The sequence below is a fragment of the Hemiscyllium ocellatum genome, chromosome 33 (genome assembly GCF_020745735.1).
Source record: "Hemiscyllium ocellatum isolate sHemOce1 chromosome 33, sHemOce1.pat.X.cur, whole genome shotgun sequence".
In the NCBI taxonomy this organism is placed as follows: domain Eukaryota; kingdom Metazoa; phylum Chordata; class Chondrichthyes; order Orectolobiformes; family Hemiscylliidae; genus Hemiscyllium; species Hemiscyllium ocellatum.
The window spans coordinates 9,218,727-9,231,919 of NC_083433.1; the positions used below are offsets into that span (position 1 = coordinate 9,218,727).

General features: G+C 50.3%; 1 protein-coding gene across 1 annotated transcript in view; it reads left to right on the forward strand.

Moving 5' to 3' along the window:
* LOC132831202 (SH3 and multiple ankyrin repeat domains protein 1-like) overlaps positions 1-11,407 on the forward strand; it is a 267,969-nt gene extending 256,562 nt beyond the window's left edge. The window contains exons 22-23 of the mRNA XM_060849215.1: positions 7,040-7,142; positions 8,967-11,407. Of these exons, the coding sequence (XP_060705198.1) occupies positions 7,040-7,142; positions 8,967-11,407 (2,544 nt within the window). The remainder of the gene's footprint in view (positions 1-7,039; positions 7,143-8,966) is intronic.
* Positions 11,408-13,193: the final 1,786 nt, after the last annotated feature.

The window sequence follows — 13,193 nt, forward strand, 5'->3', positions numbered from 1 at the left end:
GGAAGGCTGGTAGGTATAGGGAAGGCTGGATGACTACAGAAATTGAGGGTTTGGTTAAGGAAAAGAAGGAAGCATATGCCAGGTATAGACAGGATAGATCGAGTGAATGCTTAGAAGAGTATAAAGGAAGTAGGAGTATACTTATGAGGGAAATCAGGAGGGCAAAACAGGGACATGAGATAGCTTTGGCAAATTGAGTTAAGGAGAATCCAAAGGATTTTTACAAATACATTAAGGACAAAAGGGTAACTAGGGAGAGAATAGGGCCCCTCAAAGATCAACAAGGCAGCCTTTGTGTGGAGCCGCAGGAGATTGGGGAGATATTAAACAATTATTTTGTATCAGTATTTACTGTGGAAAAGTATATGGAAGATATGGAATGTAGGGAAATAGATGGTGACATTTTGAAAAATGTTCATATTACAGAGGAGGAAGTGCTGGATTTCTTGAAACACATAAAAGTGGATAAATCCCCAGGACCAGATCAGGTGTACCCGAGAACTCTGTGGGAAGCTATGGAAGTGATTGCTGGGCCTCTTGCTGAGATATTTGTATCATCGATAGTCACAGGTGAGGTGCCGGAAGACTGGAGGTTGGCTAACGTAGTGCCACTGTTTAAGAAAGGTGGTAAGGACAAGCCAGGGAACTATAGGCCAATGAGCCTGATGTCAGTGATGGGCAAGTTGTTGGAGGGAATCCTTAGGATATACATGTATTTGGAAAGGCAAGGACTGATTGGGGATAGTCAATGTGGCTTTGTGTGTGGGAAATCATGTCTCACAAACTTGATTTGAGTTTTTTGAAAAAGTAACAAAGAGGATTGATGAGAGTAGAGCAGTAGACATGATCTATAAGGCATTCAGCAAGGTTCCCCATGGGAGACTGATTAGCAAGGTTAGATCTCATGGAATACAGGGAGAACTAGCCATTTGGATACAGAACTGGCTCAAAGTTAGAAAACAGAGGGTGGTGGTGGAGTGTTGCTTTTCAGACTGGAGGCCTGTAACCAGTGGAGTGTCACAAGGATTGGTGCTAGGCCCACTACATTTCATCATTTATATAAATGATTTGGATGTGAGCATAAGACGTACAGTTAGTAAGTTTGCAGATGACATCAAAATTGGAGGTGTAGTGAACAGCGAAGAAGGTTACCTCAGATTACAACAGGATCTTGATCAGATGGGCCAATGGGATGAGAAGTGACAGATGGAGTTTGATTTAGATAAATGGAAGGTGCTGCATTTTGGGAAAGCAAATCAGGGCAGGATTTATACACTTAATGGTAAGCGGGAGTGTTGCTGAACAAAGAGACCTTGGAGTGCAGATTCTTAGCTCCTTGAAAGTGGACTCGTAGGTAGATAGGATAGTGAAGAAGGCGTTTGGTATGCTTTCCTTTATTGGTCAGAGTATTGAGTATAGGAGTTGGGAGGTCATGTTGCGGCTGTACAGGACATTGGTTAGACCACTGCTGGAATATTGCGTGCAATTCTGATCTCCTTCCTATTGGAAAGATGTTGTGAAACTTGAAAGGGTTCAGAAAAGATTTACAAAGGTGTTGCCAGGGTTGGAGGGTTTGAGCTATAGGGAGAGATTGAATAGGCCGAGGCTGTTTTCCCTGGAGCGTCAGAGACTGAAGGGTGACCTAAAAGGGGTTTATATAATCATGAGGGGCATGGATAGGATAAATAGACAAAGTCTTTTCCCTAGGGTGGGGGAGTCCAGAACTAGAGGGCATAAGTTTAGGGTGAAAGGGGAAAGATATAAAAGAAACCTACAGGGCAACTTTTTCATGCAGAGCGTGGTACGTGTATGGAATGAGCTGCCAGAGGAAGTGGTGGAGGTTGGTACAATTGCAACATTTAAAAGGCATCTGGATAGGTATATGAATAGGGTTTGGAGGGATATGGGCTGGGTGCTGGCAGGTGGGACTAAATTGGGTTGGAATATCTGGTTGCCATAGATGAGTTGGACCAAACAGCCTGTTTCCATGCTGTACATCTCTATGACTATGACTGTGTCTCTAAGTTGTCACAACTTGTCAAAAGGTATAAAATCACAATGAAACAGCAAAATGCCCAATTTACTGGACTGACTGCTACTCAGGGCAAAACAAATTCACACCAGGTTTCAGCCCTAACAGTTGAAATACCAGTTTATTCTAACACACTTCACTTTAACGAGGCCAGAGAAAAGAAATGATTTCTAATCTATATCAACACAACAAAAACAATATCTCTTCAAAACTCTTAAACACACACTTGCACACAGTGATGATGAAGACAGACAGTTTAATGCATAAACTGTGCATGGAAAAAGATTATAGATAAGGTAAACAATATTCGCAAGATCAAAAGTTCAGACTGCAAAATCGAAACTTATTTTCCTCCAGTCCTTTGAATTGAGCAATGTGGCCTGTAGGGGGTGATCACTCTTTGATCAATAATTGGTCAGGTAGACCTACTCTTGTTCAAATTCTTTCTTTTAAACTTCTCCGTTATGCCTGTCTTTTTCCCACACCGAAGGGAAGGGGAGGAGGGACGGACGCTTTCCGCCTTCAGGGTCTGGATGTTTCTCTCCATTACCCTTTTAACAAACCCCAGCTCAACCAATCAGAGGGCTCTTGTCAGCCAGAATCTCCTTTATTCAAAACATCCTTGCTGCCACTCATTCTCCCTCTCACTGCTTTGAAGAGCAATTATGTGTCACTGCTCAAAAAATACACAGCACTGGCTTTCCACACTGCAAACCTCTCCTGGTCTTCTAGCTATTGTAGGCCAAATTTCATTTCAGTTTATAATCCCCAAAAAGACGATCTCTTACAATGTGCTAGTATCTGTTTGGAAATGAATGTGCTTTTTTTAAAACTCATTCAGGCGAGGCCAGCATTTATTGCCCAGAAGGCAGTTAAGAGTCAACCACGTTGCTGTGGGTCTGAAGTCACATGTAGGCCAGACCAGGTGTAAGGATGGCAGATTCCTTCCCTGAAGAGGATTAACGAACCAGATGGGCTTTTCAAACAAGCAACAATGGATTCATGGTCACCGCTAGATTCTTAATTCCAGGGACATATTGAATTTAAATTCTACCATCTGCCATGGCAGGATTCAAACTGGGGTCCCCAGAGCATTATCTGGGTCTCTGGATTAACAGTCCAGTGGTCATACCACTAGGCCATCAGCTTTATGTTGAATGGTGAATGTTAGTGTGTGAGCACGTGTGTGTGTGTGTGTGTGTGTGTGAATGTATTGTGCATGTGTGTATATCACAGAACCGTTGCTGTGCAGATGTGTTTTACCTCATATCTCTTTTTCTACATTACTAATTACTTTAAATCTGTGCCCTCTCATTCTCGATGCTCTCTGGAGTGGGATTCCTCTGTCCAGTTCTCTCTCCATCTTGAGTGGTTTGATTTGATTTGATTTATTTATTATCACGTGTTAATTTGAGTAGATCTTAGAGTGTGTGTTTGTGTGAGAGTGTGTGTGTGTTTATGTCTGTGTGTATCTCTATGTGTGTGTCTGTGTATGTGTGAGAGTGTGTGTATAAGAATGTGCATGTGAAAGTACCTGTGTGTGTGAGAATGTGTCTGTGTTTGTGTGTCTGCATGTGTGAGAATGTGTGTGTGTGTGTGTGTATGTCTGTGTCTGTGTGTGTCTGTATGTGTGAGAATATGTATGTATGTCTGTGTCTGTGTGTCTCTGTGTCTGTGTGTATGCCTGTGTCTGTGTGTTGTCTGTGTGTGTCTGTATGTGTGAAAATGTGTCCGTGTGTGTATGTCTGTATATTTGTGTGTGTGAGTGTGAGTTTGGAAAAAAAAGAAAGATTATATATTAGCAGGAATGGGAATAAATGTCCAGCTGCATTACCAAGGTGAGCTGTGAGATGGCGATCGAGATCAGCAATTTGATGAGCTCCTCACCACCATCTGTGGGTTATTCCTGGTAGTGCTGATCATCCAAGATATACCTTCCCTTCCAAGAAAGCTCCAAGAAAGTTCATCAAGATGATCCCTAGTATGGAGAGATTGTCTTATGAGCAAATATTAAATAGGTGGGGACTCTAGTAGAAGAATGAGAGGTGATCTCACTGGACCTAATAGCATTTGTAAGCGGTTTGACAGGGTCAATGCTGGGAAGGTGTTTCCCCTTGTGGGGAGGTCTAGGACCAGAGGGCACAGTCTCAGATTGAAGGGACACCTATTTAAAGCTGAGATGATCAGAAATTTCTTCTCTCAGAGAGGTGGGTGCCTTTGGAATGCCTTGCCGTAGAGAGCTGAGGCAGCAGCAGAATCCTTGTGTATATTTAAGACTGAGACAGATTCTTGATCAGCTGGGAATCCACGGTTACAGGGAAAGGGCAGAAAAGTGGCTGTGAGGAATGTCAGATCAGCCAAGACCCTGTTGAATGGTCGAGCAGAGTCAAGGGGCCGAATGGCCTACTCTTGTTCTTTCTTGGTCTTTATATACTTCATTTCAGTGATAAATATTGGCAGAGAGGATCCCAATTGTGATATTTATAGTCATAGAGATGGACAGCACGGAAGCAGACCTTCGGTCCAACCCACCAGATATCCTAATCTAGTCCCATTTGTCAGCACTTGGCCCATATCCCTCCAAACCCTTCCTATTCATATACCCATCCAGATGTCTTTTAAATGCTGTAATTGTACCAGCCTCCACCACTTCCTCTGGCAGCTCATTCCATACACGCACCACCCTCTGTGTGAAAAAGTTGTCCCTCAGGTCCCTTTTAAATCTTTCCCTTCTCACTTTAAACCTATACCCTCTAGTTTTGGACTTCCCCACCCTGGGGAAAAGGCTTTGGCTATTCACTCTATCCACACCTTTATAAACCTCTATAAAGGTCACCCCCTCAGCCTCCCACACTCCAGGGAAAACAGTCCACTCTCCCTATAGCTCAAATCCTCCAACATCCTTGTAAATCTTTTCTGAACCCTTTCACGTTTAACAACATCTTTTCTCCAGCAAAGTTAAGAATCACACAGCACCAGGTTATAGTCCAACAGGTTTATTTGGAAGCACTAGCTTTCAGAGCGCTGCTCCTTCATTGGGTGGTTGTGGAATATAAGAAAGTAGGACACAGAATTTATAGCAAAAGTTTACAGTGTGATGTAACTGAAATGATATATTGAAAAAGACCTGATTAGATTATATTGTAAATGTTTGTTATAAATTCTGTGTCCTTCGATCTTATACTCCACAGCCACCTGATGAAGGAGCGTCGCTTCGAAAGCTAGTGCTTCCAAATAAACCTGTTGGACTATAACCTGGTGTTGTGTGATTTTTAACTTTGTCCACCCCATGACCAACACCAGCACCTCCACATCATTTCCTATAGCAGGGAGAACAGAATTGAACACAGTATTCTCTTGCACAGGATAACATTTCCAACAGTGTAGCAGTCCCTCAGTAAGTGAGCATGGGGTTACTTCTCAAGTCTCAAGAGTGGGACATGACCCAATGACCATCGAGCCCAGAGACCCAAGTGCAACTCACTGACCCACGGGACGTATCGCCTGGTGTTGCTAAGGTAGGCAGTGATGAAAAGTGTAAGCCTGAGGTTCAATTGAAGGCGATGTTGTGAAACTGGAAAGGGTTCAGAAAAGACTTACAAGGATGTTGCCAGGGTTGGAGGATTTGAGCTATAGGGAGAGGTTGAATCGACTGGGGCTGTTTTCCCTGGAGCATCGGAGGCTGAGGAGTGACCTCATCGAGGTTTATAAAATCATGAGGAGCATGGATAGGGTTAATAGGCAAGGTCTTTCACCTCTGATGGGGAGTCCAGAACTAGGGGGCATAGGTTTAGGGTGAGAGGGGAAAGATATAAAATAAAGCTCACGGGCAACATTTTCATGCAGAGGGTGGTACATGTATAGAATGAGCTGCCAGAGTAAGTGGTGGAGGCTGGTACAATTGCAACATTTAAAAGGCATCTGGCTGGGTATATGAATAGGAAGGGCTTGGAGGGATATGGGCCGGGTGCTGGGAAATGGGACTAGATTAGGATGGGATATCTAGTCAGCATGGACGAGTTGGACCGATGGGTCTGTGTCCATGTGGTACATCTCTGTGACTCTAATGGCCTTAGGGAAATGGGTTCAAACCCCACCGTTGCAGTTGGTAGAGTTTACATTTAATTCATAAATGAATGAAGCTGGAATACAAAGCTAATCCAGGGGATGATGAAACTAAAGCCTTTTTGGGAAGAACATTGGCTGTCTTTACATGGTGTGGCCTACATGTGACTCCAGACCCATGTGGTTGACTGTTAACTACCCCCTGACGTGGGTCACTTAATTCAAGGGCAGTTAGAGATAGCTCAGTGACCGCCCCCACTCCTCTCCCCCACGTCCAGGGGTGCGAATCATTTAAAACTAAAGAAATTCAGTGATGGTCAGGGGTCAGAGTTGGGATCAATGAGAGCAGAATTCTCTGCTGAAACTTGCTGAGGTGGTGGAGGGGGCGCTGAGGAGGGAGTGCCAGGACACAGGCTCTATGTTGGTCAATTCGTCCAAACTGGAGTAGGCCATTCAGCCCTTCCAACCTGCTGCCTCATTCAACATGACCGCGGCTGACCCTTTATCTCAATTCAGTATTCCTCCTTTGCCTAGACCTAATGGTTTGTCTGTCTCTTTGTTGAATAAGTTTATTGACTTGGCCATCACTGCCTTCCATGGTAGAAAATCCCTGGCACTCCCTATCAGCATAGGTTCACTGCCCTTAGAGTGAAGAAATCTTTCCCCATCTCGGTCCTTAATGGTCTATCCCCTATCCTGTGGCTGAGTCCCCTGGGTCTACACCCCAACCAGGCAATGCCACCCTGTTGGCAGGCTGTGAGGCAGATGTGAGATGGTGAGGGGGGTGTAGGGGAACTATATCAGGGCAGGAAAAGCCCAGGGTTGTCATTTGGCACGGGGGGACGGTGGGTCGAGGGTCGATTTGAACAGAGGTGGAATGAAGTCTTGCCAGAAGCAACTCGGAACCAGGTTTGTAAGTGATGTGCTTGTTCTCCTCTCCAGCCGCTGTATGACCAACCAGGGCTGACTGCACTTGGACCATCGGTCAGTTTTGACCGTCCATACCTGGCAGCACAGCAAGGGATGATGCGTCAGAAGTCAATGGGTAAGAGAAATCTGGGAAGGGAGAGGGGTGTGATATACTACAAGAAAGACAACAGGATAAGGCCTTTCAGCCCATCCAACCTGTTCTGTCACTCATTATGCCACATTACCCACTGCCTAACCACCACCCAATCGCGACAGACCCTTCCAGAAAAGCTGCTGCTCTCAATCTTGACAGCTTTCAACGACGGAGATTCTAGAAATCATTAGGGGAGATTATTTCGAACATCCAGCACCCTGAGTGAAGAATTTCAACCTCATCTACATTCTCAATTATTCCCCATCTCCTTTGGTATCCCCAGTCAATCTGGTTCAGTTTTCACTGTCCAGTACTATACCCCACTGTTATACAGCAACAGAACTGTACCCCACCAGTACTGTACCCCAGTGTTATACAGCAACAGTACTGTACCCCACCAGTTATACAGTGACAGGTCTGTCTCCATCAGTACAGTACCCGAGAGGTATACAGCGACAGGCCTGTCCCCACCAGTACTGTACCCCAGTGTTATTCAGTGACAGATCTGTCCCCACTAGTGTTATACCCCAGTGTTATACAATGACAGACCAGTCCCCACCAGTACTGTACCCCAGTGTTGTACAGCGACAGACCTGTCCCCAACAGTACTGTACACCATGGCTATACAGCGACAGATGTGTCCCCCACCAGTTCTGTACCCCAGTGTTATACAGTGACAGACCAGTCCCCACCAGTACTGTACCCCAGTGTTATACACTGACAGACCTGTCCCCACTAGTACTGTACCCCAGTGTTATGCAGTGACAGACCTGTCCCCACCAGTACTGTACCCCAGTGTTATACACTGACAGACCTGTCCCCACCAGTACTGTACCCCAGTGTTATACAGTGACAGACCTGTCCCCACCAGTTCTGTACCCCTGTGTTATACAGTGACAGACCTGTCCCCACCAGTACTGTACCCCAGTGTTATACAGTGACAGACTCGTTCCCAGCAGTACTGTACCCCAGTGTTATACAGCCGACCGACCTGTACCCCACTGTTATACAGTGATAGAGCTGTCCTGCACAAGTTCTGTATCCCAGTGTTATACACCGACAGTGTTGTCCCCCACAGTACTGTACTCCAGTGTTATAGTGTCAGACCTGTCCCCCTCAGTACTGCACCCCAGAGTTATACAGCGACAGAGCTGTCCCCCTCAGTACTGTACCCGTGTTATACAGCGACAGAGCTGTCCCCACCAGTACTGTACCCCTGTGTTACATAGCGACAGAGCTGTCCCTACCAGTACTGTACCCCAGTGTTACACAGGGACAGACCTTTCCCCCATCAGTACTGTACCCCTGTGTTACACAGCGACAGAGCTGTCCCCACCAGTACTGTACCCCAGTGTTACACAGGGACAGACCTTTCCCCCATCAGTACTGTACCCCAGTGTTATACAGCGACAGAGCTGTCCCCATCAGTACTGTACCCCAGTGTTACACAGGGACAGACCTTTCCCCCATCAGTACTGTACCCCAGTGTTATACAGCGACAGAGCTGTCCCCATCAGTGCTGTACCCCAGTGTTATACAGCAACAGACCTGTCCCGACCAGTACTGTACCCGCCTCTTACTCTCTGTTTGGAAATGTTTACGTGACATGATTTTTATGATATTAATGGTGTGACCTGAAGTATGTTACGCAGACAGACTGTGCCTTCACATAGCGCCGGGGCTACCCTCCCAGCCCGGTCGGTGATTGTTACATTTGCCCGACTGGTCATTTACTTGGCGTCGCGTTGGGCGAATCAGTCTGTTGGTCCACGTGTTGACTTTGCTGTGTGCCATGTCTCCCTGTAGGTGCCCCTGAGGAGGAGAAGCAGTTCCTGGTTCCGCCGTCGTTCAAATTCGCCCGCAGCCTCTCTGTGCCGAGCGCTGATGAGATCCCTCCCCCTCCCACCACCGCTCCCCCCGACCCACCGTTCAACCTGCCCCAGCCCCGCTCCGGTCCCCCTCCCCCACCCCACTCCTCCGGCCCCGCCTCCGCCGCACGCTCGACCTTCAACCCTGCGGGCACTGCCGACGCTGCCAAGATCTATGCCAGCCTGCGGCACGAGCTGGCGGAGACAGGAAAGGTGGAGCTGAAGGAGCGGCACAAGAGGGACAAGGCGGGGCTTTACCGGCAAGACTCGGACCAACTGGCCGGAGCAGGGGGCGCTGGGAGTGGCGGGGGAGGGGGGTCATCGTCTTCCTCCTCCACCTCGCAGCCGAACGCCCGGGGTCGGAGGGCACAGGCCACCGAGAGTCGCTACAGCAACCCCACGGCCAGGGTCGTGAACACCGCCATGTTTGTGCCCGCCAAGCCCGTGCGGAGGAAGGGGCTGCTGGTCAAACAGTCGAAGGTGGAGGATGAGCAGCAACAACAACAACAACAACAACAACAGCAACAGCAACAGGACAAGACCTGCTCCATCCCCATCCCCACCATCATCATCAAGGCCCCATCAACCAGCAGCAGCGGTCGCAGCAGCCAGGGGAGCAGCATGGAGGCCGAGGCCGGAGGGGAGCCGCCAGCTCCCCCACCCCCTCCCCCACCGCCCGCACCCCCTCAGGCCCGCGACAGCCTGGACTTCACCAGCCAGTTCGGGGCGGCCATTGTGGGGGCCGCCAGGCGCGACCGGGAGCGCTACATGGAGGCCCGCCGCAAATCCGCGGCCTTCCTGTCCACGGACGTGGCGGAGGAGCAGGGCGAGAGCGCGCCTCGCCTCACCCACTCCAAATCCATCGACGAAGGAATGTTCAACAGCGCCGAGGCCTTCATGAACATTATGGCGTCAGCCGGGCGGGGGACTCATGCTTCAGCCTACGCTGACCGCGGCCTGGCCTACGAGGCCCAGGCATCCAAGAGGCCCGGCCCGGCAGCCCCAGGCCCCGGCTATAGTTTCGCCCCAAGGACCATGGCCTTTGTCCACCCGCTGACGGGTAAACTCCTGGACCCGGAGTCTCCCCTCGGCCTGGCGCTGGCGGCCCGCGAGCGCTCGATCAAGGAGCAGCCCCGGGACCCGGAGCCCGAGCCTTCGGTCTCCTCTGCGGCAGCGATGGGGCCCAAGCCCCGGGCTGGCCAGAGGAAAGAGACCGGGGGTGCTGTGCGCCCCCCTCCCCCACCCCTCCGGGCTCAGAAGACGGAGGAGGCCGAGGCGAGGCCCCTGCCCCGGGTGGAGGCCGAAGGGCAGGCCGAGTACCGGGTGCGCTTCGTGGAGAGCGTGCCCCTGCCCCCGCCCCCTCCGCGGCCGCCCCTCCCGGACCCCCAGGCCCTGCCCCTGACAGTCCTCCCCCCGCCGGCCCCCTCCATCGACACCGAGGAGGAGTTTGTATTCAGCGATCCCCTGCCTCCGCCGCTGGAGTTCTCCAACAGCTTCGACAGCTCCGAGGTGCCCCTTCCCCCTCCCCCGCCTCCCCCTCCCCCGCCGCCACCTCCCCCGCCCCCACCACCCCCTCCCCCAGCCTCCTCCTCCGCCACCGGACCCACCCCCGCGGAGGCTGGCAGCCTGCCCACGGTTGATTCGACGGGTTCCAGCCTGACCTCGTACGACAGTGAGGTGGCAACACTAACACAGGCGCCTGCCGGCAAGGAGAACCACATGGACTGCAGCGTCAGCGGCGAGGGGGGCGCTCTGGGCACGGGGAGCAGCCGGGCACCGTCAGCCGAGACCCTCCTGGACAACGTGGGCGACTCGGGCATCGAGGAGGTGGACAGCCGCAGCGGCAGTGACCACCACCTGGAGACCATCAGCAGCGTCTCCACCTTCTCCAGCCTCTCGGGCCTGTCCTCGGAGGGCAACGAGCTGCTCGATACCTATATCGCCTACCTGGACGGTCACGCCTTCGCCGACAAGCCCCCCTTTGCCTCTCGAGTCAGAGGCCGCCCTCCTCCCTTGATGGGGAGGGGGCCAGGCCCCTTGAGGGACCCCACCACCACCACCAGCACCAGCACCGTCTCCTCAACCGTCCCGCTCCCTCCTCCCCAGTCGGCGCCCGGGCCCCCCTTCCTGCCCCCCACGGCCCAGCCCCCGCCACCCTCTGAGCCCGCCCCTTGCCCGCTGGAGCGCCATGTGCCCCCGTCCATGTGGGAGGAGGCTCCACACTCCGGCCAGGCCTCCAACATGGCATCGATGAAAGCCAGCATTATCAGTGAGCTCAGCTCCAAACTCCAGCAGATGAGCGGCACCTCCTGGAGCCGCCAGCCCGACTCTGTGGGACCCCCGACGGCCTCCAAACCCGTGCTCCTCCGACACAGGTAATTGGTCCGCAGGCCATTTGGCCCCTCTGTTTCCGTCGTGCTGTTCCTCGAGATGGTGACTAATGTGTAACTCCACTCCGGCTGTCCAACATTGCTGTCTTGGTGCCCTTTCATCAACCCCTTAATTCACCAAAATTTCATGATATGGAGGTGTTGGGCTGGCATGGAGAAGGTCAGGCGTCCTACAACGCCAGGCTACAGTCCAACTCATTTGAGATCATAAGTGAACCTTATGAAGGGGCATTGCTCCAAAAGCTTGTGATTTCAAATAAACCTGTTGGACAATAACCTGGTGTTGTGTGATTTGTAACTTTGTATAATGATGACCATGAAACCATTTCCAATTGTCAGGGTCACTAATGCCCATGCTTTCTTTTATTGGTCAGGGTATTGAGTACAGGAGTCGGGAGGTCATGTTGCGGCTGTACAGGACATTGGTTAGGCCACTGTTGGAATATTGCGTGCAATTCTGGTCTCCTTCCTATCGGAAAGGTGTTGTGAAACTTGAAAAGGTTCAGAAAAGATTTACAAGTATGTTGCCAGGGTTGGAGGATTTGAGCTGTAGGGAGAGGCTGAACAGGCTGGGGCTGTGTTTCCCGGAACGTCGGAGGCTGAGGGGTGACCTTATAGAGGTTTACAAAATTATGAGGGGCATGGCAATGTCTTTTCCCTGGGGTCAGGGAATCCAGAACTAGAGGGCATAGGTTTAGGGTGAGAGGGGAAAGATATAAAAGACACCTACGGAGCAACTTTTTCACACAGAGGGTGGTACGGATGTGGAATGAGCTGCCAGAGGAACTGGTGGAGGCTGGTACAATTGCAACATTTAAGAGATATCTGGATGGGTATATGAATAGGAAGGGTTTGGAGGGATATGGGCCCGGTGCTGGCAGGTGGGACTGGATTGGGTTGGGATATCTGGTCGGCATGGACGGGTTGGACTGAAGGGTTTGTTTCCATGCTGTACATCTCTATGACTCGATAACACCCTTTAGAGAAGGAAACTGCCATCCTTACGTGGTCTGGCCTACATGTGACTCAAGACCCACAGGTTGACTTGTAATGCCCTGTGGGCAGTTATGGATGGATAATAATAGAACATAGAACATAGAAAAATACAGCGCAGTACAGGCCCTTCGGCCCTCGATGTTGCACCGATCCAAGCCCACCTAACATACACTAGCCCACTTTCCTCCATATGCCTATCCAATGCCTGTTTAAATGCCCATAAAGAGGGAGAGTCCACCACTGATACTGGCAGGGCATTCCATGAACTCACGACTCGCTGAGTAAAGAATCTACCCCTAACATCTGTCCTATACCTACCACCCCTTAATTTAAAGCTATGCCCCCTCGTAATATCTGACTCCATACGTGGAAAAAGGTTCTCATGGTCAACTCTATCTAAACCCCTAATCATCTTGTACACCTCTATCAAGTCACCCCTAAACCTTCTTTTTTCCAATGAAAACAGCCCCAAGTGCCTCAGCCTTTCCTCATACGATCTTCCTACCATACCAGGCAACATCCTGGTAAACCTCCTTTGCACTCGTTCCAGTGCCTCTACATCCTTCCTATAGTATGGCGACCAAAACTGCACACAATACTCCAGATGTGGCCGCACCAGAGTCTTATACAACTGCAACATGACCTCAGGACTCCGGAACTCAATTCCTTTACCAATAAAAGCCAGTACGCCATATGCCTTCTTCACAGCACTATTTACCTGGGTGGCAACTTTCAGAGACCTGTGTTCATGGACACCAAGATCCCTCTGCTCATCCACA